Below are 24361 nucleotides of genomic sequence, written 5' to 3' on the forward strand. Positions count from 1 at the left end.
GCCACGCCCCCAGTCACCAGCACAGCCACGCCCCCAGTCACATCCCCACTGCTCGGCCACGCCCCCAGTCAGATCCCCACTGCTCGGCCACGCCCCCAGTCACAGCACAGCCACGCCCCCAGTCCCACCCCCATCAGCCAGCCTCCGCCTCCAGGCCACGCCCCCAGTCCCACCCCATCAGCCAGCCTCCGCCTCCAGGCCACGCCCCCTGCCGACCGTGGCCGCCCCTGGCCGCCGGTCCTCCCCACCCTTCCTCTGAACCCAGTCCTGGAGGAATCGGTATCGGGTACCGGTGTCCCGGCGCCCACCACTGGAGCTCACCTCTGCTTCTGGCTGCCTCGCGGTTCCGGCTTCTCACCGAGTCTCCTGCCCAGGCTGGCCTCGAACCGCTATCCTCAGATCACAGCCTCCTGCGACGCCGGGCACCATCGGCCCGCGGGGACGGCGGGGCGGGCGGGCGGGCTTCTCCTGAGGCTCCCCGAGGTTGGATTGAGGAACTGCGATCCTCCCGATCTCCTCCTCCTCCAGCTGTGTGTGCGATCCTCCTCCTCCTCTTCTTCCTCCTCCTCCTCCTCACCCCGCTGTGTGAGGCCCGGTGGCTGTGTGCTGATGACCTTGTGTGACCTTCCCGACCTCCGCTGCTGACCTTGTCTGACCTTCCTTCCCGCCCGCTTGGGCCTGGGCTGTGGCTGGAGCACATCAGCCGCCTCGGTGCTTGGGGGCAGCCGGGATGGAAGCCACAGCCCTGACAACCCTAACATCCCCGGGGTTCTCCTTGTTTATTTGTTCGGGTATCCTCCCAACACGGCCGCGGTGACCGCGTCCCCCGCAGACACCGGGTCTGTGCCCGGTGCTCGCCCGCCATCCCGCACCAGCGTCCCAGTGCGGACAGACCCGCGCGGAAACCGAGGACGCACGCGGGAGAGCCGGTGCCTGTCTTCCGGGTCAGGAGCTGTGCGGGACAAGATGCAAGTTCAGTATGAGATACTGTCTGTCTGTCTACCTGCCTATGTACCTACCTACCTACCTACCCACCTACCCACCTATCTACCTACCTACCTACCTACCCACCTATCTACCTACCTATCTACCTATCTACCTACCTATCTACCTGTTTACCTATCTGCCTATCTACCTATCTACTTGCCTATCTACCTGCCTACCAACCTGTCTACCTACCTACCTACCCACCTACCCACCTATCTACCTACCTACCCACCTATCTACCTACCTACCCACCTATCTACCTACCTACCTACCCACCTACCCACCTATCTACCTACCTACCTACCTATCTACCTACCTACTTATCTACTTATCTACCTACCTATCTACCTATTTACCTATCTGCCTATCTACCTATCTACTTGCCTATCTACCTACCTACCAACCTGTCTACCTATTTACCTACTTACCTATCTATCTACCTATTTGCTTATCTACCTACCTACCTATTTATCTACCTATCTACCTACTTATTTTAATTTATCTACCTCTCAACCTACCTATCCATTCATCCATCTATCCATCCATCTATCTAGTGCTCTACTTCCAATTTTTGGTGGGTTTTTTTTTTGGGGGGGGCAGTTAGGTAATTAGAGATCAGAGTCTCACGGACTTTCCTGCCCAGGCTGGCTTTGAACTGTGATCCTCAGCTCGCAGCCTCCTGAGTAGCTAGCTGGATGGCAGGCGGGAGCCAGCGGCGCCTGGCTGGTGACACCGTCTCTTACTGTCTAGACCTGAGACCTGCTTGGGCTCCCTTCTAGCTGTCAGTGGGCTGCAGTAAGCTCCCCACTGTCCCCATCTACCCGGCAGGAAGTCGCTTCGAGCTGGATGCTTTCTGTCAGGTAAAACCAAGGAGCACTTCATGCATTCTGAAAAGCGTCCTTAGTCAGCTGTGGTTTGGAGGTTCGGGGGTTCCAGAGCCCAGGCAAAGACTTCTTTGAGAGGTCCTGGGGCTTGTCCACGTTCTTGGTCCTATTTGCTCCAGCGTTTCTTGGCTTACTCCAAACCATGTCTTCTTGTGCAGCGTGCCGGAGGCGCCCTGCCCGCTTAAGCTTGTTTTCCGTCGCCAGAGATGGTTTTTTTTTGGTGGGTTGTAAAAGATGAAAATGTGAGTTATAAATAACACAGCGCTCTGAACAATACAGACACCGGATCGCTGCTGGAATGTTCTAGGCCGTCCTTGTACGCATGCAGCCTTCGCCAAGTCAGCAGGCACCAGGGATGTGTGGGACAGGGGACCCCCCCTCCCCTGCCACTCAGCTTACCCCCCCTTCCTTTTAGGGTCTAGAGCTTAGAGCCTCCAGCTAAACTTCTTTACTCAGAGCTGGTGCTCTACTGCTTGAACCACACCTCCAGCCTGGCCTTTTACTAGTCAAGAGCTGGCTGCAAACTTCAATCTTCATGTCCTCAGCCTGGGATTGTAGAATTGAGCCAGCAGTCCCTGGCTCCAACATTTACTATTTTGATTGATTGATTGATTGATTGATTTAAGCTGTGGTCCTGAGGCTTGAACTCAGGGCCCTGGGTACTGTCTCTGAGCTTTGTTGTTGTCGTTGTTGTTCAAAACTAGCACACTACCACGTGAGCCACAGTTCTACTTGCAGCTTTTTTGGTGGTTAATTGAGGATAAAAAAAAAATTCTCATGGGCTTTCCTGCTGGGGCTGGCTTTGAACCATGATCCTCAGATCTCAGCCTCCTGAGTAGCCGGATGACAGGCGGGAGCCACCGACGCCCAGCTCTTCATGTCTTCTTAAGGGCATGTTAGAAATAAGGCATACTTACTGTTTGAGCTATTGCCCACGCTCCTTTGAAATTACCAGCTATAAAAAACCCTGCAACACTTCCAGGAGTTTGACACAGTCTGTCCCAAGAAGCCATATAGTTAAGAGTGTGTAGCATTTGTTCACTCCAAAAGTAACAACTCTAAAAGAAAAAAAAAGAAAGAAAAAAACCAGGGTTGGGCCATATATATGCAAAGGTAAAATAATAACAATTTAACAGAAAACCTTTAATTTAAAAGATTGTGTTAGAAATGGTGTTGAGGGGCTGGGAAGGTGGCTCAGTGGTAGAGTGCTTGCCTTGCATGCATGAGGCCCTGGGTTCGATTCCTCAGCACCACATAAGCAAAAAGAAAAAAGCCGGAAGTGGTGCTGTGGCTCAAGTGTTAGAGTACTAGCCTTGAGCTGAAGAGCTGAGGGACAGCGCCCAGGCCCAGAGTTCAGGCCCCACGACCGGACCCAAAAAAAATGGTGTTGAGTTGCATATGGGTATGTTGATTTTTTTTTTCCTTGGAAACTTTACAGCAGAAAATTAAATAACATGATCCTTTAAAAAATCATAACTGCTAGGCACCCAGTGGCTTCCGCCTGTGATCCTAGCTACTCAGGAGGCTGAGATCTGAGGATCATGGTTCAAAGCCAGCCTGGGCAGAAAAGTCTGGGAGACTATCTCCAGTGAACCACCAGAAAACCAGAAGTGGAGCTGTGGCTCAAGCGATAGAGCACCAGCCTTGAACTGGAGAGCTCAGGGACAGCGCCCAGGCCCTGAGTTCAAGCCCCATGACCTTCAGAAAGAAAACAGCAACAATGATGGAGACCAAGTCTAAGGCACAAAGCGCCTCCCATCTTGGACGTAGAATCAAGCTCGGAAAATCCATGTTCTGCTCACTCGTGGGTCTTTGGGAGCCAGGCCGCCACACAGAGCGGCCATTGTAGGGCCTGGCTGAGCTCTGCTTCCTCTGGTAACGAGAGCGTAACGGCATCATCGTCTGTCTGCTTCTATTTCTGTATCCAAAGCTGACCATGTGGCTTGCGGGCAGAGTGAAGAATGGATGCTTTTGTTGGGGAATCAGGCTCGAGAGGAAATCAGTGAAGATGTTTATGGCCTCGTTAGCAGTGAAAAACTGTCTGCAGGGCTGGAGGCATGGCTCAAGTAGAAGAGACTCTCCTTCACAAGCCTTGACTCCAAGCCCCAGGATCACCAGAAAAAAAAATCAGTATTAGGCTCCAATCTGGCATGCTGAAAAGGATGTGCAGGAAGGCAGGCAACTGAGAGCCGAGGATCACAGTTCAAAGCCAGCCCAGGCAGGAAAGACCATGAGACTCTGATCTCCAGTGAACCACCAGAAAACCGGACACACACACACACACACAAATACATGTATTTAGCCCAGGTGCTGGTGGCTCACGCTTGTAATCCTAACTACTCAGGAGGCTAAGACCCGAGGACTGCATTTCGAAGCCAGGTTGGGCAGAAAAGCCCTCATGAGACTCAGAAATAACTACTCAGCCAAAGTCAGGAGTGGAGCTGTGGCTCAAGTGGTAGAGCACCAGCCTTGAGCACAAAGAGGTTCAAGTATGACGCCCAGACCTTGAATTCAAGCCCCACAACCAGCCAAAAAAAAGAAAAAATATATATATATAGTCACATAAGTATAAAGCTTTCATACAACGTATGTTTCCCATAAACTCTGGAACTTTTTCTGACTTGTAACCACTAAGGAGACATAGTTAAGGATGCGGCTTTCAGCATCCATGTTTAATCTGTAAGTGAAACTGTCTTCAAGTAGCCAAAGAAAGGTGGTAAAGGGAGCTGGGCAGGTGGCTCAGTGGTAGAGCGCTCGCCTCGCATGCACGAAGCCCTGGGTTCGATTCCTCAGTACCACCTACACACAGAAAAAGCCAGAAGTGGTGCTGTGGCTCAAGTGGTAGAGCGCTAGACTTGAGCACAAAAGCCCAGGCCCTGAGTTCAAAGCCCAGGACCAGCACTCCCAAAAAGGTGAGGGAATTACAGAAGGATTAATTCCAACTCACCTCGCACCAAAAGGACAGCGCGGATTTAGAAACCATTGGCAGAAAACGGAAAGGAAAGAAGAAATGTCTAACTCTGTGTGTTATGGAACTGACTTTAACTTGCTCATAAGTGACCTGGAAACAAGATGTCCTCCAAAGCGTCTAGGTCCTCTTAGTCAGCAGGTGCCTTCTAGAAGCTTCCGCTCCCTTTGGGGGAAGGAAGCCTCTTTCATAATTACTCTCTTCTAAGCAGGTGCTTATGAACTGATTTGATTCTTAAGTGTCTCCCAGTTGTTGTTGTTTTTCCAGAAGTTTGCTGGGGTGGAGATTTTAGCACTAAAGGAGTGCGCTGACATGCTAGCTGGAGCGCTCGTGGAGTCTCGAGTTTGAAAATGTCACTTTTTAAAGAGCAGCCACGAGTGCAGCCTCCCCCCCCTCCCCCCAGTGAACTGGGCCTTTTATTGCTATGTGACCACAGTGTCTCAAAGCATTTCCAACAATCCTCGGCGCCCGGGAGACGGGAGAGTGGAGCCCGTCTGAGGTCCTTGTTCAACGTGGGCGTTCATATCCGCCAGAGGCCGTAGTCTGATGAAGCATCGCTTTGTGCCGGTCGTGGGGCTTGAACTCGGGGCCTTTGGGCTGTCGTTGAACTAGTCCTCAACCGACTTGGGCCACGGCTCCTCTTTGGTGGTTCCTTGGAGATCAGAGTCTCACAGACTTTCCTGCCCGGGCTGGCCTTGAACCGTGATCCTCCGATCTCAGCCTCCTGAGTCGCTGGGATGACTGGCAGGAGCCACCGGTGCCCGGCTTTTGTTTTCTTCCTTGCTGTCCGAAGTGTGCGCACTGAATGTCATTGGAATTAAGCAAAACCTTATCTTGAAGAAGAAAAAACAGGACAGATTCCTCATCCGAGCTTTGTCAGACATGTAAATCTTTTGTTCTAGAGAAAGCCCTAGGCCGGCTTTTCTACCCTTCAACCTGCATGCTTTTTTCAAGTTGAGGCACCGGCAGTTTTGTTTTGTGTGTTTTCATTTGTTGTTGTATTTTTGTGTGCCATTCCCAAGGCTTAAACTAAGGGCCTGAGCCTCATGATCACTGCTGGCGCTCTACCATGTGATCCACACCTCCAGACCTAGATCTTCATTTTAGCCATTACATATGAAAATGCTGGTTCATTTACAAATGAGGTCTGGTTGTGACATCTCAGAGATACTAATATTCTAACAAGATGTTGACAATGAATTTGTGAAGTTACTTGTCTGCTCCGATGTATTAAGAAGCACTATTTTGACCAGAGACCATTACAGTAGAAGAAATAGAGTCAGGTATTAAATATGACTCCATATTTAATTAAACGATTAGGCAGCAAGTGCTCTTCTAATTACCTAGTTTTTCTCCTGTAATTCTCAGGGGGGAAAAAAATCTCATGAGGATTAAATAATCAGAAAATTGAGGGCTGGGCACTGGTGGCCCCCGCCTGTCATCCCAGCTACTCAGGAGGCTGAGATCTGAGGATCGCAATTCAAAGCCAGCCCCAGCAGGAAAGTCCACAAGACTCTTATTTCCAATAAACTAGTCAGCAAAAGCCAGAAATGGAGCTGTGGCTCAAGCACTCAACCTTGGGCAAAAGAATCTCAGGGATAGTGCAGCCAGGCCCTGAGTTCAAGCCCCAGGAAACTCAGAGATCAATGCAAAAAGCTTCCCCTCCTAAGGCTTAAAGGCTCAGTATATGGTGACCACCGTTACTTACCATGTCTGGGTGCTGAAAAGCCGGGCTATGCCAAGCAATACCCCCTGGTACTGGTTCAAACCTCCAAACCAGCGTTGTGCAGAGAGTCACTGTATCATTGGGTAAGCATGCATGTTGAACAGGAAATAGCCATTGCTTGAAAGCCGTTCTGTTCAGAGGCAGCCAGGAGTCAGCCTGGTGCTCTGCAGCATCCCGGATCTCTGGCCCTCCTCTGGAGGGAGGGGCTGCCTCTGGCTGTGGCTGCAGTGACGTCAGCCGGGGGTGTGGAGCTCCAGGGTGGCACCCCAGCCTGAGCCCCGGGGCTCAGTCAGTCTCCTCCGCGCTCCCTGCCAGCAGTGCGGACACACAAAGGGCTCCGACCTCCTTCCATGCCTGCAGCCTTGGGGCCCGGAGCCGGCCCGTGAGTGCCGCCCCGCCCTGCTCCGGCCCCAAGCCAACTCCTTTCTGGGCCCGCAGTCCTGTGGAGCCCCAGTGCCAAGTTTTGCTTTGCCTGGGTAGTATAAACCATCTCCGTCGCCGTTTGCGTGGTAAGAAAAAAATCTTCATTATGGGAAAGGTTCCTTAGGTTCTTCAGGGGACTTGAACTTATTATTATTACTAGTATTATTATTTTATTAATTATTTTGGCTTGCCCTCTGTCTTCTTCTCCTTGAGTTCTCTACATAAATCCATAGTAGTCAGCAAATTGCTTCAAAGCCAGAGATTTTTGGTTTAAAATTCTCGATTCTCTGTCTTTCTCTGTTTCTCTCTGTCCCTCTGTCTCTCTCTCTTTTGAACTTATTCTGGAGAATCCCATGATGATTTCTTCACAGAAGCCCCTTCAAAACACCCCTGCCTGATTTCTTGCTTTAAACAGATGAACAAGTACTTGAAACGTCCGGTTACTGTTTTACTTCCTTCAGCTTGAAGAGTCCAGGTGACAGGATTTCTGTGAACCTCAGACTTAAGGACAGTTATTCACAGGAAGGTGCTATGTGAGCAGAACTTGAGGAACTTCAAAAGGTTAAAAATCAAACACACTGATTTGCCGTTGGTTGTGGTTGCTGGGGAAATGTACCTGTGAGTTTTATTCTTATTAACCGGTCTCACCGCGTGGTTCCTAATTACACTTTGTCCCTTGATTTACTTGGTTTGGAAGTACCCGTGAAAGAGTATGTGGTGTGTGCGATTTGCCTTTGGTTTTGGATAGAGCTGTTCCCTTCCCCGCTCCCCCCAGAAATTTTCCTATTTCCTGTGGATCAATAACATTATTGCAGTTTTATTCTATTACTATTATACAACCTAAAGCCTGCTTAAGTCTAACTGGGGGGAAAATAGACACTAGGAAAGTTGGTAAGAAATCAAATTCCACTGAATTTTCCTAAGCAAATTCAGAATGTGACTCACTGAGCATCTTCAAAACCCTTAAGTATTGAAAGGAAGTGTTCTTGGGTTGGGTTGGGTTGGTGCCGGACCTGGGGCTTGAACTCAGGGCCTAGGCTCTGCCTCTGAGCATTTGTGCTCAAGGCTGGTTTGTTTTTTTTTTTTTTTTTTTTTAACCACCAGAGCCACAGCTCCACGTCTGGCTTTTGGGGGGATGAACTGGCAATAAGAGGATTTTCCTGCTCAGGCTGGCTTTGCGCCTCCATCCCCAGATCTTAGCTTCCTGAGTAGCTAGGATTACAGGCATGCGCCACTGGCGTCCAGCCATGATCAGGTTTGTCTCTGTGGTTGTGTAAGAATACAGATTTGGGGTGTAACTAATTCCCTTCTGTTCAGCAGCCAGGTACAATGGTACTTCCATATTTGGAAGCAGAGAAATGCAGAAGGGAGCTCTTCCGTTCATTTTATTTAACGTGACATTTCCTTTAACTTGATCCACGTTTTCTCTTGAAGTTGTGACATTTTCAACTTCCAGATCCGATTTGGGGGTTTTTGCCTCAAGCCTCAAGATGCTCAGTCCTGTGTGCAGAAAGCTCGTGAATATTGAAGTCCACGCTCTTTTTTTTCACATCTGACTGTAGATCCTCCTCATCCCCTCCCATTGTTTTGGGGGGCCCACTACACTCCCAATTCAGCCATCAACGGAGATGGGGTCGGGGGGGGGCGGTGGTGGGCTGTAGCCCGAGACAATGATGTTTTTGAGGCATCAGAAATCGGGGACAAGTAGCAGCTTCAGGTTCTGGAATAGACAGGAAGTTCCAGCTGGCCACATGAAGAAACAAGAGGTTGGGGACAGGCGGAGCCCAGGAGACCCTGGACTGGGCCATAAAGATTCCTGAGTCATTCATTCCTTAGGGGCTCCGAGCACAGTAAGTGCTCTTTTTTTCATAGTGGATGTGGGGTACAGCAGGACGAGAACAGCAGAGGAGAGTGCTCAGGTCCAGTCGCTTGGCCGGCCAGCCCGTAGCACGCATGCTCAGTGTCTGGGGCTTGTGCCCACGTGGCATTTCTGTCCCTCTCCTTCATAGGCCGGCCGCTTTGATGAAGCGCCAGCCCTGTGTTTCCTTTACGATCCCATTACTCCTCTGTGGTGGTTTTATTTGTGTGTGGAGGAATGTTATTAAGGCTGCATTCCCAGCACCTAGGTCAGAGATCGAATACATAAAAACATTTACTGCACTACCACATAGTAGTCTTTTAAAAAGTCTTACCTTGGGGGCTCAGTGGTAGAGTGCTCGCCTTGCATGCATGAGGCCCCAGGTTCGATTCCTCAGCACCACATAAGCAGAAAAGGCCAGAAGGAGTGCTGTGGTTCAAGGGGTAGAGCGCTAGCCTTGAGCTGAACAGTTCAGGGACAGCGCCCAGGCCCAGAGTTCAAATCCCACAACTGACAAAAGAAAAAAAAATGTATTTTGGGGCTGAGCCAGGGTGGTATATGCCTGTGATCCCAGCTACTCAGAAGGGGTTGGTAAAATGATCAGGGTTCTGGGAATGTATCTGAAGTGATAAAGATCCTGAGTTCAGTCCCCAGTACCGTAAGCAAACTGGCAAAACCAAAGAAGAGGAGAAGAGAATGTGTGTGGTGACCGACCAGGTTTACATCTCCAAAGTGGAATGTGTTAGAATTGGCTGGATATAGTGCCGCATGCCTGTAATCTCGGCCCAAAGAGGCAGCAGCAAGAAGGCTCCTGAATTTGAGGCCAGCCGAAGCTACCCACCAACGCTCTGTCTAGGAGGGGGGAAAATGGTGCTTAAACTTAGCTTTTCCTTTTCTTTCTTTCTTTTTTTCTTTTTGTTTGTCGTGGGGCTTGAAGTCCGGGCCCGGGCGCTGTGCCTCAGCTCTTCAGCTTAAGGCTAGCGCTCTACCACTTGAACCACAGCGTCACTTCTGGCTTTTTCTGCTGATGTGGTGCTGAGGAATTGAACCCAGGGCCTCATGCATGCGAGGCAAGCCCTCTACCACTGAGCCACCTGCCCAGCCCAACTTAGCTTTTTCTAATTTATCATTTGTTTCCTTCCCAGAGGTGTAGTAAATGTCCATTTATTGTTCATTACAAGAAAATGTATAATTTTCCAACATCGGTTAGGGAGTACTGTCATCTTGATTCATGAAGTCCTGGTCATTCATATATATATTCATATATATATATATATATATATATATATATATATATGCCGCGTTATTGCTTCTAAATGACAAGTGGAATTTTCTGAGCATTCACTTGTTTTGAGCTGAGGTTCTGATTTGTTTTCTTTTAAAACAAATGGCTCAGTGGTAGAGTGCTTGCCTTGCATGCCTGAGGCCCTGGGTTCGATTCCTCAGCACCACATAAGCAAAAAGAAAAAAGCCGGAAGTGGCGCTGTGGCTCAAGTGGTAGAGCGCTAGCCTTGAGCTGAAGAGCTGAGGGACAGCGCCCAGGCCCAGAGTTCAAGCCCCACGACTGGACCCAAAAAATAAAAAATAAAATAAAATAAAATTTCCCACCCTAAGTTTTTGCCAACAGTATTTTCATATAGCTTACTCAGTAGTAGTCTCTTTAAGGTGCTAAAATAGACCTTGGGCTTGAGTGCTAGCAAGAAAGCTCAGGGACAGCACCCAGGCCCTGAGTTCAAGTCCCAGGCCCAGCACCCCCTCCCCACCCCCCCATAAAAAAGTGTCAAGCCTATTTAAGACAAGAGGTCAGGATTTCCTGCCTGCCACGCCCATAGAGCGGTTGCTAATGGCAACCAAAAATGTCTCATGATTCTGGAACACCTGGCAGAAAATGACTTTGAATCGTGGTGCCGATCGCTCAGCTCCCAGCCCCTCTCAACTCCCTCAGTCATTGTGTGTAATGTATCAAGTCTTCCAAAATATAACTGTCCTTAACACCCTGGCTGAGTGTGACAGGCACATTTTGTTTTCCCCCCAGCCTGGTGTGAATTCGGTTGTGTGGCTTCCTGAGTTACATAAGCTCCATTTCTAAGCATTTCTCTTGGGGAATTGTTGGCGTACGTGCTCCTTTTTTTTAATTTTCAAGAGCTTTTTATGATTGGTAAATTCTCCGTGCATAGCCACGGACTGATCACTGGAGACAGCGGCGGGTGAGTGCTGATGGCCAGAACTCTGGGCCCATCCCTGGGCCCTGCTCTGGGTTTGCTAGAGAGTTCTCCAGCTCCTTCTTCAGGCTCTTTAGGGTCGGGCCAAGGTGGACTTTGCATTGGTGCTGCTAGCGATCGCTGGCTGCACGTCTGTTCTACCATTTGTGGTGGAGACGCGAGGTAGCGCGTCTGCGGCGGTGACGGTTTCCATTGGAACGGCTGACTAAGAGAGGGAAACGATGGCAGAGGACAGGACCATGGAAGGAAACTCACTGCGGAGTCAGGGGGGAAATGATCTCGTGGGAGGGACAACTTCAGAGCAAAGTGGCCTGTCATCCCAGCTACTCAGGAGGCTGAGATCTGAGGATCGTGGTTACAGACAACGCCCCACCCAGGAAGAAAAGTCCTTGAGACTCAACTCTAACTAAGCACCAAAAAAGCTGGAAGTGGAGCGGAGGCTCAAGTGGAAGAGCACCAGCCTTTAAGCGTAAGAAGCTCAGAGACAGCACGTCTTTCCTGAGTTTAAGCCCCCAGAACTGGCACAAAATAAAGAAAAAAAAAGGGGGGAAGCAGCCCATCCTCGGCCCCTCTTGCTTGCTGCGTGTGTCTAGTGGCTTGAATGTCATAATCCTTTTCTTTGTGGGTCCTGGGGCTTGAACTCTGGGCCTAGGCACTGTCCCTGAGCTTCATTTTGCTCAAAGCTAGTGTTGAGCTCCAGTGTACCACTTCGGGCTTTTTCGGGGGGGAAGGGGGGTAGTTCATTGGAGATGAGCGTTTTCTGCCAGGGGCTGGCTTCGAACCACGATCCTCAAATCTCAGCCTCCTAAGCTTTAATGAATGAATGTGCTGGTTGTAAAGTGGACCCATCGCAGGCCTGCAAACGCTGAGTGTCCAGGGCGTGGCATTCAGGGCTCCCCCTCTTCCCCCCCCTCTGTTAGTGGGGTGACATCCTCCCGCCCCGTGAATGCTCACTTTTGCCCACCAGATCTGAATGGCAGAGAAAGGGTTAAGCGGGAAGAAGATGCCGCCGCCTGTGACTCAGGGCGGTTTGGGCCTGTTTGGGCTCAGAATGGCTGCAAGCATTTTCCCCATCCAGTGGGCAAAGGAAATAGATACTTGTCATGTTGAGGAAAACAATTACAGCCTTTGGGGTGGCTAACTCGGTTATTTCTCAGATTACCAAGGCTCCAAGAATTCCCTTTCCCAAAAAAGGCAGGGAGCTTTTGCTGCATTCTGTGTTGTTCCTAAAACATTGGGTTTAATTGCTGGCACAATTTTCTTTTTTTCTTTGTGTCAGTCATGGGGCTTGAACTCTGGGCCTGGGCGCTGTCCCTCAGCTCTCCAGCTCAAGGCTGGTTCTCTATCACTTGAACCACTGCACCACTTCTGGTTTTCTGGTGGTTCATTGGAGATCAGAGTCTCACCGACTTTTCCTGCCTGGGCTGGCTTTGAACCTCGATCCTCAGGTCTCAGCCTCCTGAGTAGCTGGGATGACAGGCGGGAGCCACGGCTGCTGCCACAATTTTCAATACCAGCATAGTGTGTGTGTGTGTGTGTGTGTGTGTGTGTGTGTGTGTGTTTAGTTGAAAAATAAATGACTAAAACAGTCACCGTCACAGCCAGATTCCAAAGAAATATTTTTCTCCTTTTTGCTAAGACAAATAGAAATTAGAATTTCTCTCTAAAAAACCAATCTGGAAACGTACATTGAATAACAATTTTGCAATCACCTTGGGCTCCATAGCTCACAGGCCCCTACAGAAGTGTCTCTACACCTCCATCACTTTCCTTGTTCGAGATTCACTGGAGTATGACGGTTACTTGTATCTTTTGTATACATGTGTGTGCTAGGCCTGGAATTGAACCCAGGGCCTCGTGCATGCTCAGCAAGGCAATATCACTCTGCAGCACTGGTTATTAGGTGATTTCTATTGGTGAAAAAAATATTAAAAAAAAATACCTTTCCAGTCTGCTGTGGGTGGCTCACGCCTGTCGCTCCTGCCTGGAATCCCAGCCACTCAGCCCTGAAGCCACGCCCCCCCCAGACCACCTCTGGCTCCCAGCGCCCTGGCCCTGCTGCCAGGGTTGCCAGAAGAACTAACCAAACAGCAGCTGGATGCCCAGCCGGGCTGAGATAAATCCCACTTTGCTTGAAACTAAATTAAATCCTCTTCTCTTTCCTGAGGGGGAAATGCATGACTCATCGCAGATCACATAAGTTGGGGTTCACATCTGAGTTTCATCAAAGCCAGCCAACGTCTCCTTCTGGGGAAGCACTCCTTTTTTTTCTTTTTTTTCTTTTTGCCTGATGGATATAATTTCAGCCAGTGACAACGCAGAACGCGCTACTTAATAATCTCTCTCGGTTCCACGGTGTAATATCACTCCAAGGGCTGTAGCTGGCGCTTAGGTTCGCAGCAATTTCAGTCTCTTTGCTAAATTTGAAAGAAAAATCAACTTTGTGCTAACCACATGCTTGCTGTGTGCTGCGGTCAGTGTCCCATATGGAGGCATGGACCCAAAACAAAACGCTCAGAACATTACAAGGGTGACCACAGTTTGGTTTGGGGTCGAACTCAAGGCTGTAGCTTTATACTTGAGCCACAACTCCAGCTTGGCTTTTTGCTGGTTAATTAGAGATGGGAGTCTCTGAGCTGCGGTCCTCTGATCCAGCCCCACCCTGAGTAGCTAGGATGACAGGAGAGAGTCTCTGGTCTCTGCTGCCTCTTTCTGAGGATTTCGCCAAAGACAGCGACCTTCCATCCTTCATGAAGGCGATCATGCCTTCCTCGGGGGGCTGCTTCCTCCTGGCATGATCTCCCAGCCGAGCGTGGTAGTGACCACCTGTAATCGCGGGCCTCAGGGAAGACAGAGGAAGGAGGGTCACAACGTTGACACCAGCCTGGACTATCCCCTGAGAGCCTGTCTCAAATGACACATCGAAACCAAAAGGCCGGGCATTGTGGTTCACGCCTGTAATCCCAGCCACTGGAGGATCTAGGAAGATTGCACTTTGATGCCCCCTTGGGAATAAGTGAGAGACACCCTACCTCAAACAACAAGCCAGGCAGCCCCAACCCTGCCTGCAAGCCAAGCCTCAGGGGAGATAGGAAGGAAGTTCCCCGGGCAAAAGCGTGAGACCCTCTCTCAAATGAATGAAAGCCAACAGGACCAGAAATGACTGAGCAGCTGCCAGTTCAGCCGGGAAGGCCAGGACCTGGAAGGCAGAACTGAACTTCCGGTCTTCCAGGGAGCCCGTGTTGCATGCCATCTCTTGCACGGAGCAGACCGCACAGTGCTGCCAAACGCCTTCTCCACCTAGCCCAGAAAATCCCAGCACTGGGGCCTAGGGCGTGGCCCAAGCGCCCAGGCCCTGAGTTCAAACCTCACTACCACCCCAAGAGAGAAGGAAGGAAAGAAGGAAAATGCACACGATCGCTCTGCCCAGCAGGCAGCTTTACGTTATGTGATCCGGTGGAAGAATTAATAATCTACAAGTGCAAAGGAAAAATTTATAAATATATGTATATATGTATATATATATATATAAAATGATAGAGTATCAATGTCTAATTTACATATTTGGGAACCCTAGTGGAAGATCTTGGTATAGATTTTTTTAAGCTTTATTTCCTTTTATTCCAAGAACTCTATGAACCCTAATCTCACTGCTCAATCCTCAAGCCAGAAAGTATGTATTTCAGCCAGGCCCTGGTAGCTCACGCCTGTCTCTCATCCCAGCTACTCGGGAGGCTGAGGGCTGAGGATCGAGGTTCAAAGCCAGCCCCCGCAGGAAAGCCCGTGAGCCTCTGATCTCCGGTGAACCACCAGAAAACCACAGGCGGAGCTGTGGCTCAAGTGGTAGAGCACCAGCCTTGAGCACAAAAGCCACGTGAGAGTGTGGAACTTACCACTTGCTTTTCGTTACCCACTGATCTGTGCTCTGGCTTTGCTTTTTCCAGTCACAATGAAAGGAAAGTGACTTGCAAGCACCCGGTCACAGGCCAGCCGTCTCAAGACAACTGTATCTTCGTAGTGAACGATCAGTAAGTACAGGGCGGGTCGCGGGCCAGCTGCTGTCAGCACGGGGGTGGGTACGTGGCTGTGGGGTTCCTGTCTGCACCATGTATCAGATGGCCAGGCCAGGATGTCAGGTGCACACTCTGTGCAGTGGGAAAAAACTGAATTTGTAGCCAAACGCTGGTAGCTCACGCCTGTCATCCCAGCTACTCAGGAGGCTGAGATCTGAGGATCCAAGTTCAAGGCCAGCCTGAGCAGGAAAGTCGGAGAGACTCTAATTGCCAATGAACCACCAGAAAACTAGAAGTGATACTATGGCTCAAGTGGTAGAGCACCCGCCTTGAGCTGAAGAGCTGAGGGACAGCGCCCAGGCCCTGAGTTCAAGTCCCAGGACCAATAAAAACTAAATCTGTGTGTCTGTGCCATTCCTGGGACTTGAACTCAGGCTCTGGACACTGTCTCTGAGCTTTTTTTTTTTCCTCTCAAGGCTAGTGCTCTACATCTGGAGCCCCAGCTCCACTTCCTGGGTTTTTTTTGGTGGTTCACCAGAAAGAAGAGTTTTACAAAGGAGCTGGGCAGGTGGCTCAGGTGGTAGAGTGCTCGCCTAGCATGCAAGAAGCCCTGGGTTCAATTCCCCAGTACCACACACAGAGAAAAAGCCAGACGTGGTGTTCTTCTCCAGTGGTAGAACACTAACCTAGAACAAAAAGTTCAGGGACAGCGCCCAGGTCCTGAGTTCAAGTCCCAGGACTGGCAAAAAAAAAAAAATGTTTCACAGATTTTTCTGCCCAGGCTGGCTTCAAACCACGATCCTCCCATCTCAGCCTCCTGAGTCGCTGGGATGACAGGCCTGAGCCAGCGGCCCTGGCCCCCAGCTCAGGTAGTTCACCCGCCTTGTTGGCCCTAAAACACGGCGGAGCCCGTGACGTGCTGTGTTTCTAGGGTAGTTGGGAACATGCCGGCAGAAGATAAGAAGGAGCGGCCCGTGAGCATGGTCAACGAAGCCAGCTACAGCCCGGCCTCCGACTACGCGCCCCACCCCATGAGCCCCGCTGGCAGGGTAAATGGTTGCCTTTCCTCTTCCTCACCAGCCGATGCTGGGGCCGGGCGGGATCCAGAGCGGTTCCCCCAAGAGAGGGAGGCTTGGGGCTGCACCCCGATCCCTGCTTTTGGGGTGATGTCACCAAGATAGATAGCTACCCAGGCGGCTCCGATCTGGAGGACGGCAGTTTGAAACCAGCCCTGGGAGCAAAGTCCTTAAGACATCCTCTCCGTTGAACCAACCAAAAGCTGGGCTGGAGGAGCGGCCCACGTGGTAGAGCTCCAGCCATGAGCTGCGTTTAAACCCAGTACCTGGAATGAAAGAATAGTTAGGCCAGAGGCTGGGCAGGTGGCTCAGTGGTAGAGTGCTCGCCTAGCATGCATGAAGCCCTGGGTTTGATTCCTCAGTACCACATGCATAAAGAAAGCCAGAAGTGGCGCTGTGGCTCAAGCGGTAGAGCGCCAGCCTTGAGCAAAAGAAGCTCAGGGGCAGCGCCCAGGCCCTGAGTTCAAGCCCCAGGTCTGGGAAAAAGAAAAAAACAGCCACGCAGCTTGATTTTAAAGGAGTCATTGTAAACATCTTTTCCTTCCTTACTGTTTTCTCTTTAGACTTCACGGGCATCCAAAAAAGTTCACAATTTTGGGAAGAGATCAAATTCAATTAAAAGGAATCCTAATGCCCCCGTGGTCAGGAGAGGCTGGCTTTACAAACAGGTATTGGTATTTTTTTCTTCTTCTTCTATTTGGTATGAAACAAAAGGATAAAAACCAGAAGGAGCCGGGCACCGTGGCTCACGCCTGTCACCCCAGCTACTCAGGAAGCTGAGATCTAAGGATCACGGTTCAAAACCAGCCAGGGCAGCAAAGTCCATGAGACTCTGATCTCTAACGAACCATCAGAAAACCAGAAGTGGCACTGTGGCTCAAGTGGTAGAGCGCTCATCTTGAGCTGAAGAGCAGAAGGACAGCGTCCAGGGCCCAGAGTTCAAGTCCCATGACCAACCAAAAAAGAAAAAAAAAAAATGGGACATTGTCGGGCCAAAATGTTACCAAGACAGTGCTGTAAAATGATTCCTTGCCTTTTATTACCTGTATAAATGCCAAGAGAGCAAGAGAACCATTAGTTAGAACGCAGAGGTTGATGTATGCTTGTTAAACATCAAGAGAGAAAGTCAAACTCTTTTTCTTCTTGGTCTCTTCACATAAAATCATTACATAAAGGCACAGTGCTCTGCTTGCCTGCATTTTGTTTTCAGATTTTTTTTTTTTTGACTTTGTTTTCAGATTTTTTTTTTTTTTGACTTATACTCAGACTACTGTGTCTCAACCTCTTAATTTTGGTCTTTTTATTATTTCGCTTTTTCTTCTCATGCTGATTCAAGCAGAGTCTATGCTCAGACCATAGGGTACATGGTCGTGAAAATGGATCGCGCTATCTGGGTTGTTTGATAATGAAGCTTTTTGGAAAATATTTAATAGATTGAGGTTAGCCCTCAGGTCTATATTTTACTCCCCTCCCTGGATTTTGGCACATGATCCTTATGGTTTTGAGGCTATTTTTTTCTTCTTCTCAGTTTGTGGCTGGGTTTCGGTAAGTGACTACCAAGAAACCAAAATGATAGAGGGAACATTCCAGGCTTCTATCTTTCTGTTCTGCATTCCAACATCAGATCCATGGCCCAAAACGAGTTAAATGTTCCTTTCTTGAATGATGTATGTCAGATCCGACCACTAATACATTGTTTGCAAATGCTGAAACCCAATACCGTCTTCCATAAAATGTACAGTTGCTAGTCAGGCACCAGTGACTCACGCCTGTAAGCCCAGCTACTCTGGATGTTGAGATCTGAGCATCATGGTTCAAAGCCAGCCTACATAGGAAAGTCCCTGAGCCTCTTATCACCAATAAACTACCCCCCCGCCCAAACAAAAAAGCCAGAAGTGGAGCTGTGGGCTCAAGTGGTAGAGCACTAGCATGCATGAAGCCCTGGGTTCGATTCCTCAGTACCACAGACACAGAAAAAGCCAGAAGTGGCGCTGTGGCTCAAGCATTAAGAGTGCTAGCCTTGAGCAAAAGCAGCTCAGGGACAGTGCCCAGGCCCTGAGTTCAAGTCCCAGGACTGGCGTGCGCACGCGCACACACACACACACACATACACACACACACACACACACACACACGCAGGAATCTTTTGCATTCATGGATTTTTATTCATATTAATTTCTATTCTAAAAGCATTGCTTGATGTTGGTTTCCAGCTAGGAATACATTAAGAAATACGAAACATGTGATGTGCATTAACCCCGTTTTCCATTATCTACCTGGCTGTCTGCTTTCTCTTACATTTTTTTGTTTTATTGCATATAGCAAAGTAATTTTTATTACAACTGTAATTTTGGGTGAGCGATAGTTTCATGAAGTAAATTACTTTAATCTGGACAGCCTTCTAGAGGATGAGCAAAACCCAGAAGAAGAAATGTCACGGATATGCATTTATATATTAAGGTTTCAAGATGCCCTTTAATTTGTTGTTGTTGTTGTTGTTGTCAGTTGTGGGGCTTGAACTCAGGGCCTGGGCGCTGTCCCTAAGCCTCTTTGTGCTCAAGGCTGGTGCTCTACCACTTGAGCCACAGCGCCACTTCTGGTTTTTGAGTGGTTCATTGGAGATAAGAGTCTCTCGGACTTTCCTGCCCTGGCTGGCTTTGAACCTTGATCCTGGATCTCAGCTTCCTGAGTAGCTGGGATGGCAGGCGTGAACCACGGTGCCCGGCTGCGCTGTCATTTTAAATGACTTCCCTGCAGAGTACTTGTTGGTCTGTACACTTAGCTTCCTTCCTGCTGACAGTCCCACGATTCTGACTCACCCAGGGCTAGACAGAGCAGCTTGCCTGTTTCTCTAGGGGAGGTGGAATCAAAGCCTTTTTCATGACCGTATTAGTTTCCAGAAGACAGTCTACTTGGTAAGCTTCCTCGAAATTTTCTGTACCCATTACATGAGAACCCCACGTATTTATGGGGTGCAGTGTGATGTCTCCATTCCTGTAAACACTGCGGAATATGAAATTGGAAAGAACTTCTCATTGGCCTCAAGTACTTTAGCATTTCTTTACAGTGAAAGCAGTAAGCAAGACTTCTTGCTCCTAGTTTTTTTGGGGGGTCAGTCGTGGGACTTGAACTCTGGGCCTGGGCGCTGTCCCTCAGCTCTTCAGCTGAAGGCTGGCGCTCTACCACTTGAGCCACAGCGCCACTTCCAGTTTTCTGGTGGTTCATGGGAGATCAGAGTCTCATGGACTTTGCTACCCGGGCTGGCCTTGAATTGCAATCCTCAGATCTCAGCCTCCTGAGTACCTGTGATTACAGGCGTGAGCCACCAGCACCCGGCTCTTTCTCCTAGTTTTTGTTTTTTGGTTCGTTTTCTTTTGGTGCCAATCTTGGGACTTGACCTCAGGATTTGAGCACCGTCCCTCAGCTTATTTTGTTCAGGGTTGGCGCTCTAGTACTTGAACCACACTGCCACAAGTGCCTGACTTCTCAGTGCTTTTTGGACATAGGCAGAACGTTGTCATTTCCATCTCCCTGAAACCAAAACTTGAGCACCCAAACATTCTTCCTGGCCTTGACGGCTGTGTCACACGCATAGGAAAGTCAGACATGCGCTCCCAGGGCCGGCCACATGCTAGAATGAAGCAGCCCCTCTCCTCTCTCCCCTGCAGGACAGCACCGGCATGAAGCTCTGGAAGAAGCGCTGGTTTGTGCTCTCCGATCTGTGCCTCTTTTACTACCGAGGTGAGTGGTCTCCCCACGGTCTCTTGTGCGTTCGTTCACCATGACAGTGTTGACCCAGTACTAATACTTCATAAAGGAAAAGCCACAGCCATCTTCGCTTGTGCGGTTTTAGTATCAATGAATAGTACCAAGAAGAGGATCTTCTCTAGCCAGGCGCCGGCGGCTCACTGAGGCCTGTAGTCCCGGCTCCTCAGGAGGCTGAGGTCTGAGGATCGTGGTTCAAAGCCAGCCCAGGCAGGAAAGACCACAAAACTCTTTTATCTCCAACTAACCACCAGAAAACCAGAAGTGGAGCTGTGGCTCAAGTGGTAGAGCACCAGCCTTGAGTGAAAGAGCTCAGGGACAGCGCCCAGGCCCTGAGTTCAAGCCCCAGTACCAGAACACCCCCAATCCCCCCCCAAAAAAAAAACCAAATACTTTTCTTAGAGCTCCACAATCTAGTGAAGAGAGGAAGAGAATGGAAAATTCTAGAATGATCACCTTTAATGAAAGTGAGCCTTGTTCATGAGATGTTGATCAGAGGCTGAAAGACATGTTCCCTGTCTTCACTGGTGAGCTTGCATATTTCAGTGACTCACAAAAGGCCTTTGTAGAATGCAACATACAAACCAAACGTTTGATGTCTAAATGGGGTTTGCTTTGATGTGTGGGGACTAATTTTGTGCTCTGGTATAATAAGGGAGCTTATTGAAACCGACCGAGCCTAGTGGTGCTGGCTTGTAATCCCGGCTCCACACAAGAAGCCTTCCACATTCAAGGCCGGCCTGACTCTGTCTTAGCCAGCCCCCTTCCAGAGAGAGAAGGAGAGAGAAAAAGAGCGAAAGAGCCTTTGCTATTTTATTTGATGTTGTTTAAAACCTTTAAAAAAAATGAATAAATAAAAGCCAGGCATTGGTGGCTCACGCCTGTAACCGTACCCACTCCGGAGGTTGAGATCCGAGGGTGATGGTTCAAAGCCAGCCTGGGCAGAAAAGTCTCCATGAGACTCATGATCTTCAGTGAATTGCTCCAAAACCAACCGTGGAGCTGTGACTCAAGTGACAGAGTGCTAGCCTTGAGCATAAAGAGGCTCAGGGACAGTGCCCAGGCTCTGAGTTCAAGCCCCACAACCAACAAAAAGACACACACACACATACATATGTGCATGCATGCGTGCATGCATACAGATCTGTCTGAATATAAATATAGCTCAGTCGTGCATAAGAACCTTTTGGTTTGGCCCAAGAAAGTTTTGAAAACCTTATTCTCTTTCCTTCTGAAAGCCTGGATATCTTTAATTAGTTATTCAATTAACTCTTAGATGAGAAAGAAGAGGGGATTCTGGGAAGCATACTCTTACCCAGCTTCCAGATAGCGATGCTTACCTCTGAGGATCACATTCATCGGAAATACGCCTTTAAGGTAAGGCAGTTTCGGGCTGGGCAGGTGGCTCAGTGGTAGAGCGCTCACCTAGCATGCATGAAGCCCCGGGTTCGATTCCTCAGTACCACACACACGGGAAAAAGCCAGAAGTGGCGCTGTGGCTCAAGTGGTAGAGCTGAGGCCAGACCTGCTTCTGTCCAGGCTGGTCTTTGCTGCCCTCTGGTGGCCAGTTACTGCCTTTGCCTTATGATTATGGCTGAAATAAGTTTCAGGGGTCACCTGTGACTTTTGTGGCCTCTTTCTGAGCACATATGTTTATGAGCTACAAGGCTGTGAACATTCTTATCTGGTGTAAAAAGGAGCAAATAAGGATGACCGACATGGTTGCTCAAAACGAAATGATAGCCAAGTACCTGTGGCTCACGCCTGTCATCCCAGCGACTCAGGAGGCTGAGGTCTGAGGATTGTGGTTCAAAACCAGCCTGGGCAGGGAAGTCCGTGAGACTCTTGTCTCCAATGAACCACCAGAATACTGGAAGTGGAGCTCGGGGCTAAGTGGTAGAGCACCAGCCTTGAGTAAAAGAGCTCAGGGACAGCGCCCAGGACCCGAGTTCAGGCCCCATGACTGACCAAGATACTAAAATTAAAAAAAAAAATGCAAGTATTTCTACTTCACAATATTTACTCACTTTCAACTCCTGTCCACTTGTAAAGAACTTTACAAGGGCTGGGAAGGTGGCTTGGTGGTAGAGTGCTTGCCTTACATGCATGAGGCCCTGGGTTCAATTCCTCAGTACTACATACATAGAAAAAGCCAGAAGTGGTGCTCTGGCTCAGGTGGTAGAGCACCAGCCTTGAGCTGAAGAGCTGAAGGACAGTGGCCAAGCCCAGAGTTCAAGCCCCACGACTGACAAAAAAAAAGAGCTTTACAAGTACTCCCTTATAGCATTTGCTACTAGGTATTTTTTTAATCCAGTTTTAAATATCTTGATTTTGTACTTTGGTTCCTTAATTTTGTTTATGTGGTGGAGGGGCTTGAACTGAGGGCCTGGGTGCTGCTCCTGAGTCTCTTTGTGCTCAAGGCTGGCTGCTACTTGAGCCATAGCACCTCTTCCAGTTTCTGAGTGGTCAACTGGAGGTTAGAGTCTCACAGGGTTTTTTTACCTGGGCTGGCTTCGAACCGCGATCCTCAGATCTCAGCCTCCTGAGTAGCTAGGATGACAGGGGTGAGCCAGCAGCGCCTGGCAATTTGTTTTAATTGTTATTATAAAGGTGCTGTGCAGGCGGTTTTACGGGGACAGTGTGTTGTCCTGATGGGGGGGGGGAGGGAAGAGGGAAGCGGTGGGTTGTGGGATGGGTGCTGGCAGCTCACTGAGGACCTGGGCGGATAAAGGGGTGGACTTCCGGCCAAGGGCAGCTGAACATCCGGGTATCAGCAGCACTTGCTTGTGTGTTGTATTCCTTTTGTCTGTAGGCCATTGGACCGGGGTTCCTAGACCCTCAGAGCACAGTAGACAGACTATCTATCAGCCGGGCACCCATGGCCTGTCACCCTAGTTACTCAGGGCTGAGATCTGAAGAGCACAGTTCGAAGCCAGCCCCGGCCAGGGAATTCCTGGAGACTCTTATCTCCAATGAACCAGCAAAAACAAACCCCAAAGTAGAGCTGTGGTTCAGGTGGTAGAGCACCAGCCAGCAAGGGCAGTGCCCAGGCCCTGAGTTCAAGCCCCTGTGCTGGAGTGTACACACCACACACACACACACACACACACACAATACACACACACCACACAATACACACACACATACATACATATACATACATACCACTCACACACCACACACCATATACACAATACACACACACCACAATGCACACACATACATACACTACACACACATACACACATATACACACATACACACCACACACATACACAATACACACCACACACATACACCCCCCCACACACACATGATTATTTTATGTAACAAGAATCGTAATGGTGGCTTCTCCTCCTCTTTTCCGTGCTGTCCCCTGCGTGTCCGAGCTGCTGTGTTACTAAGCCCTTGGACCAGGAAGCTTCTGTGTGTTGATCTGGTGAGTAGAGGCACCAAATGCGCCTGCGCGTCCTCGAGGGCGTGGTCGCTGGGAGGGCGTGGCTCCCGTGGTTGCAGAGGGGGCGTGGCTGGCGTGGTTGCAGAGGGGGCGTGGTTAAGAGGCGGGGTTGTCTTTGGGGCGTGGTCTCCGAGTGGGTGGGGCTGGTGCCTGACAGTCATGGGGCAGGTTGCTGCAGGGGTGTGGTCTCTGGGTGGGCGGAGTTGCGGGGGAGTGTGGCTACTGAGGGGCGTGGTCTCCGAGTGGGCGTGGCTGATGCCTGACAGTCATGGGGCAGGTTGCTGCAGGGGCGTGGTCTCCGAGTGGGCGGGGCTGATGCCTGCCAGTCATGGGGCAGGTTGCTGCAGGGGCGTGGCCTCTGGGTGGGCGGGGCTGATGCCTGACAGTCATGGGGCAGGTTGCTGCAGGGGCGTGGCCTCTGGGTGGGCGGGGCTGATGCCTGACAGTCACGGGGCAGGTTGCTGCAGGGGCGTGGTCTCCGGGTGGGCGGGGTCGGGAGGGCGTGGTCTCCGGGGGCGTGGTCAGCGGTGCCCAGCCCCAGCTTTAATTGTAACCCAACGAAAAGAACTTCAGGGAAAGATGACTGACGTGATCCGTGCCGGGTGGAATTGTTTCTAAAGACCAGTCCGCTTTGGCGGTCGCCATCTTAGAAGCCGGTTACCCATGTGTGTTCTCTCTCTCTCCTTCTCTCTCTCTCCCTCTCTCTCTCTCTCCCTCCCCCCTCACCTCCTGTTTCCCAGGATCCCGTGCTGCTTTCTGTTCCAATGACAGTGTCATTTTCAACCAGGCAGCCCATCCCAACATGCGGACCTATTACTTCTGCACGGACACGGGGAAGGAGATGGAGCTGTGGATGAAAGCCATGCTGGACGCGGCTCTGGTGCACACCGAGCCCGTGAAAAGGTAAAGGCCGCGGGCGGGCAGGAGGCGGCCTCCGCCCGCGCATGCGCTGCCGTGGCGTGGGCTGCTGGCCTCTGCGGGG

The 24361-nt window shown here is 50.1% G+C and overlaps 1 protein-coding gene across 1 annotated transcript in view; it reads left to right on the plus strand.

Moving 5' to 3' along the window:
- The window catches only part of Plekha5 (pleckstrin homology domain containing, family A member 5), a 92329-nt gene that overhangs the window by 36571 nt on the left and 31397 nt on the right, over positions 1-24361 (plus strand). Inside the window, 6 exon segments of the mRNA XM_013025052.1 lie at positions 15013-15096; positions 16013-16130; positions 16721-16825; positions 19826-19898; positions 21199-21299; positions 24167-24282. Coding sequence (XP_012880506.1) covers positions 16026-16130; positions 16721-16825; positions 19826-19898; positions 21199-21299; positions 24167-24282 — 500 coding nt within the window. The 5' untranslated portion in view covers positions 15013-15096; positions 16013-16025.

The sequence above is a fragment of the Dipodomys ordii genome, unplaced genomic scaffold (assembly GCF_000151885.1).
Source record: "Dipodomys ordii isolate 6190 unplaced genomic scaffold, Dord_2.0 Scaffold81, whole genome shotgun sequence".
Taxonomy (NCBI): domain Eukaryota; kingdom Metazoa; phylum Chordata; class Mammalia; order Rodentia; family Heteromyidae; genus Dipodomys; species Dipodomys ordii.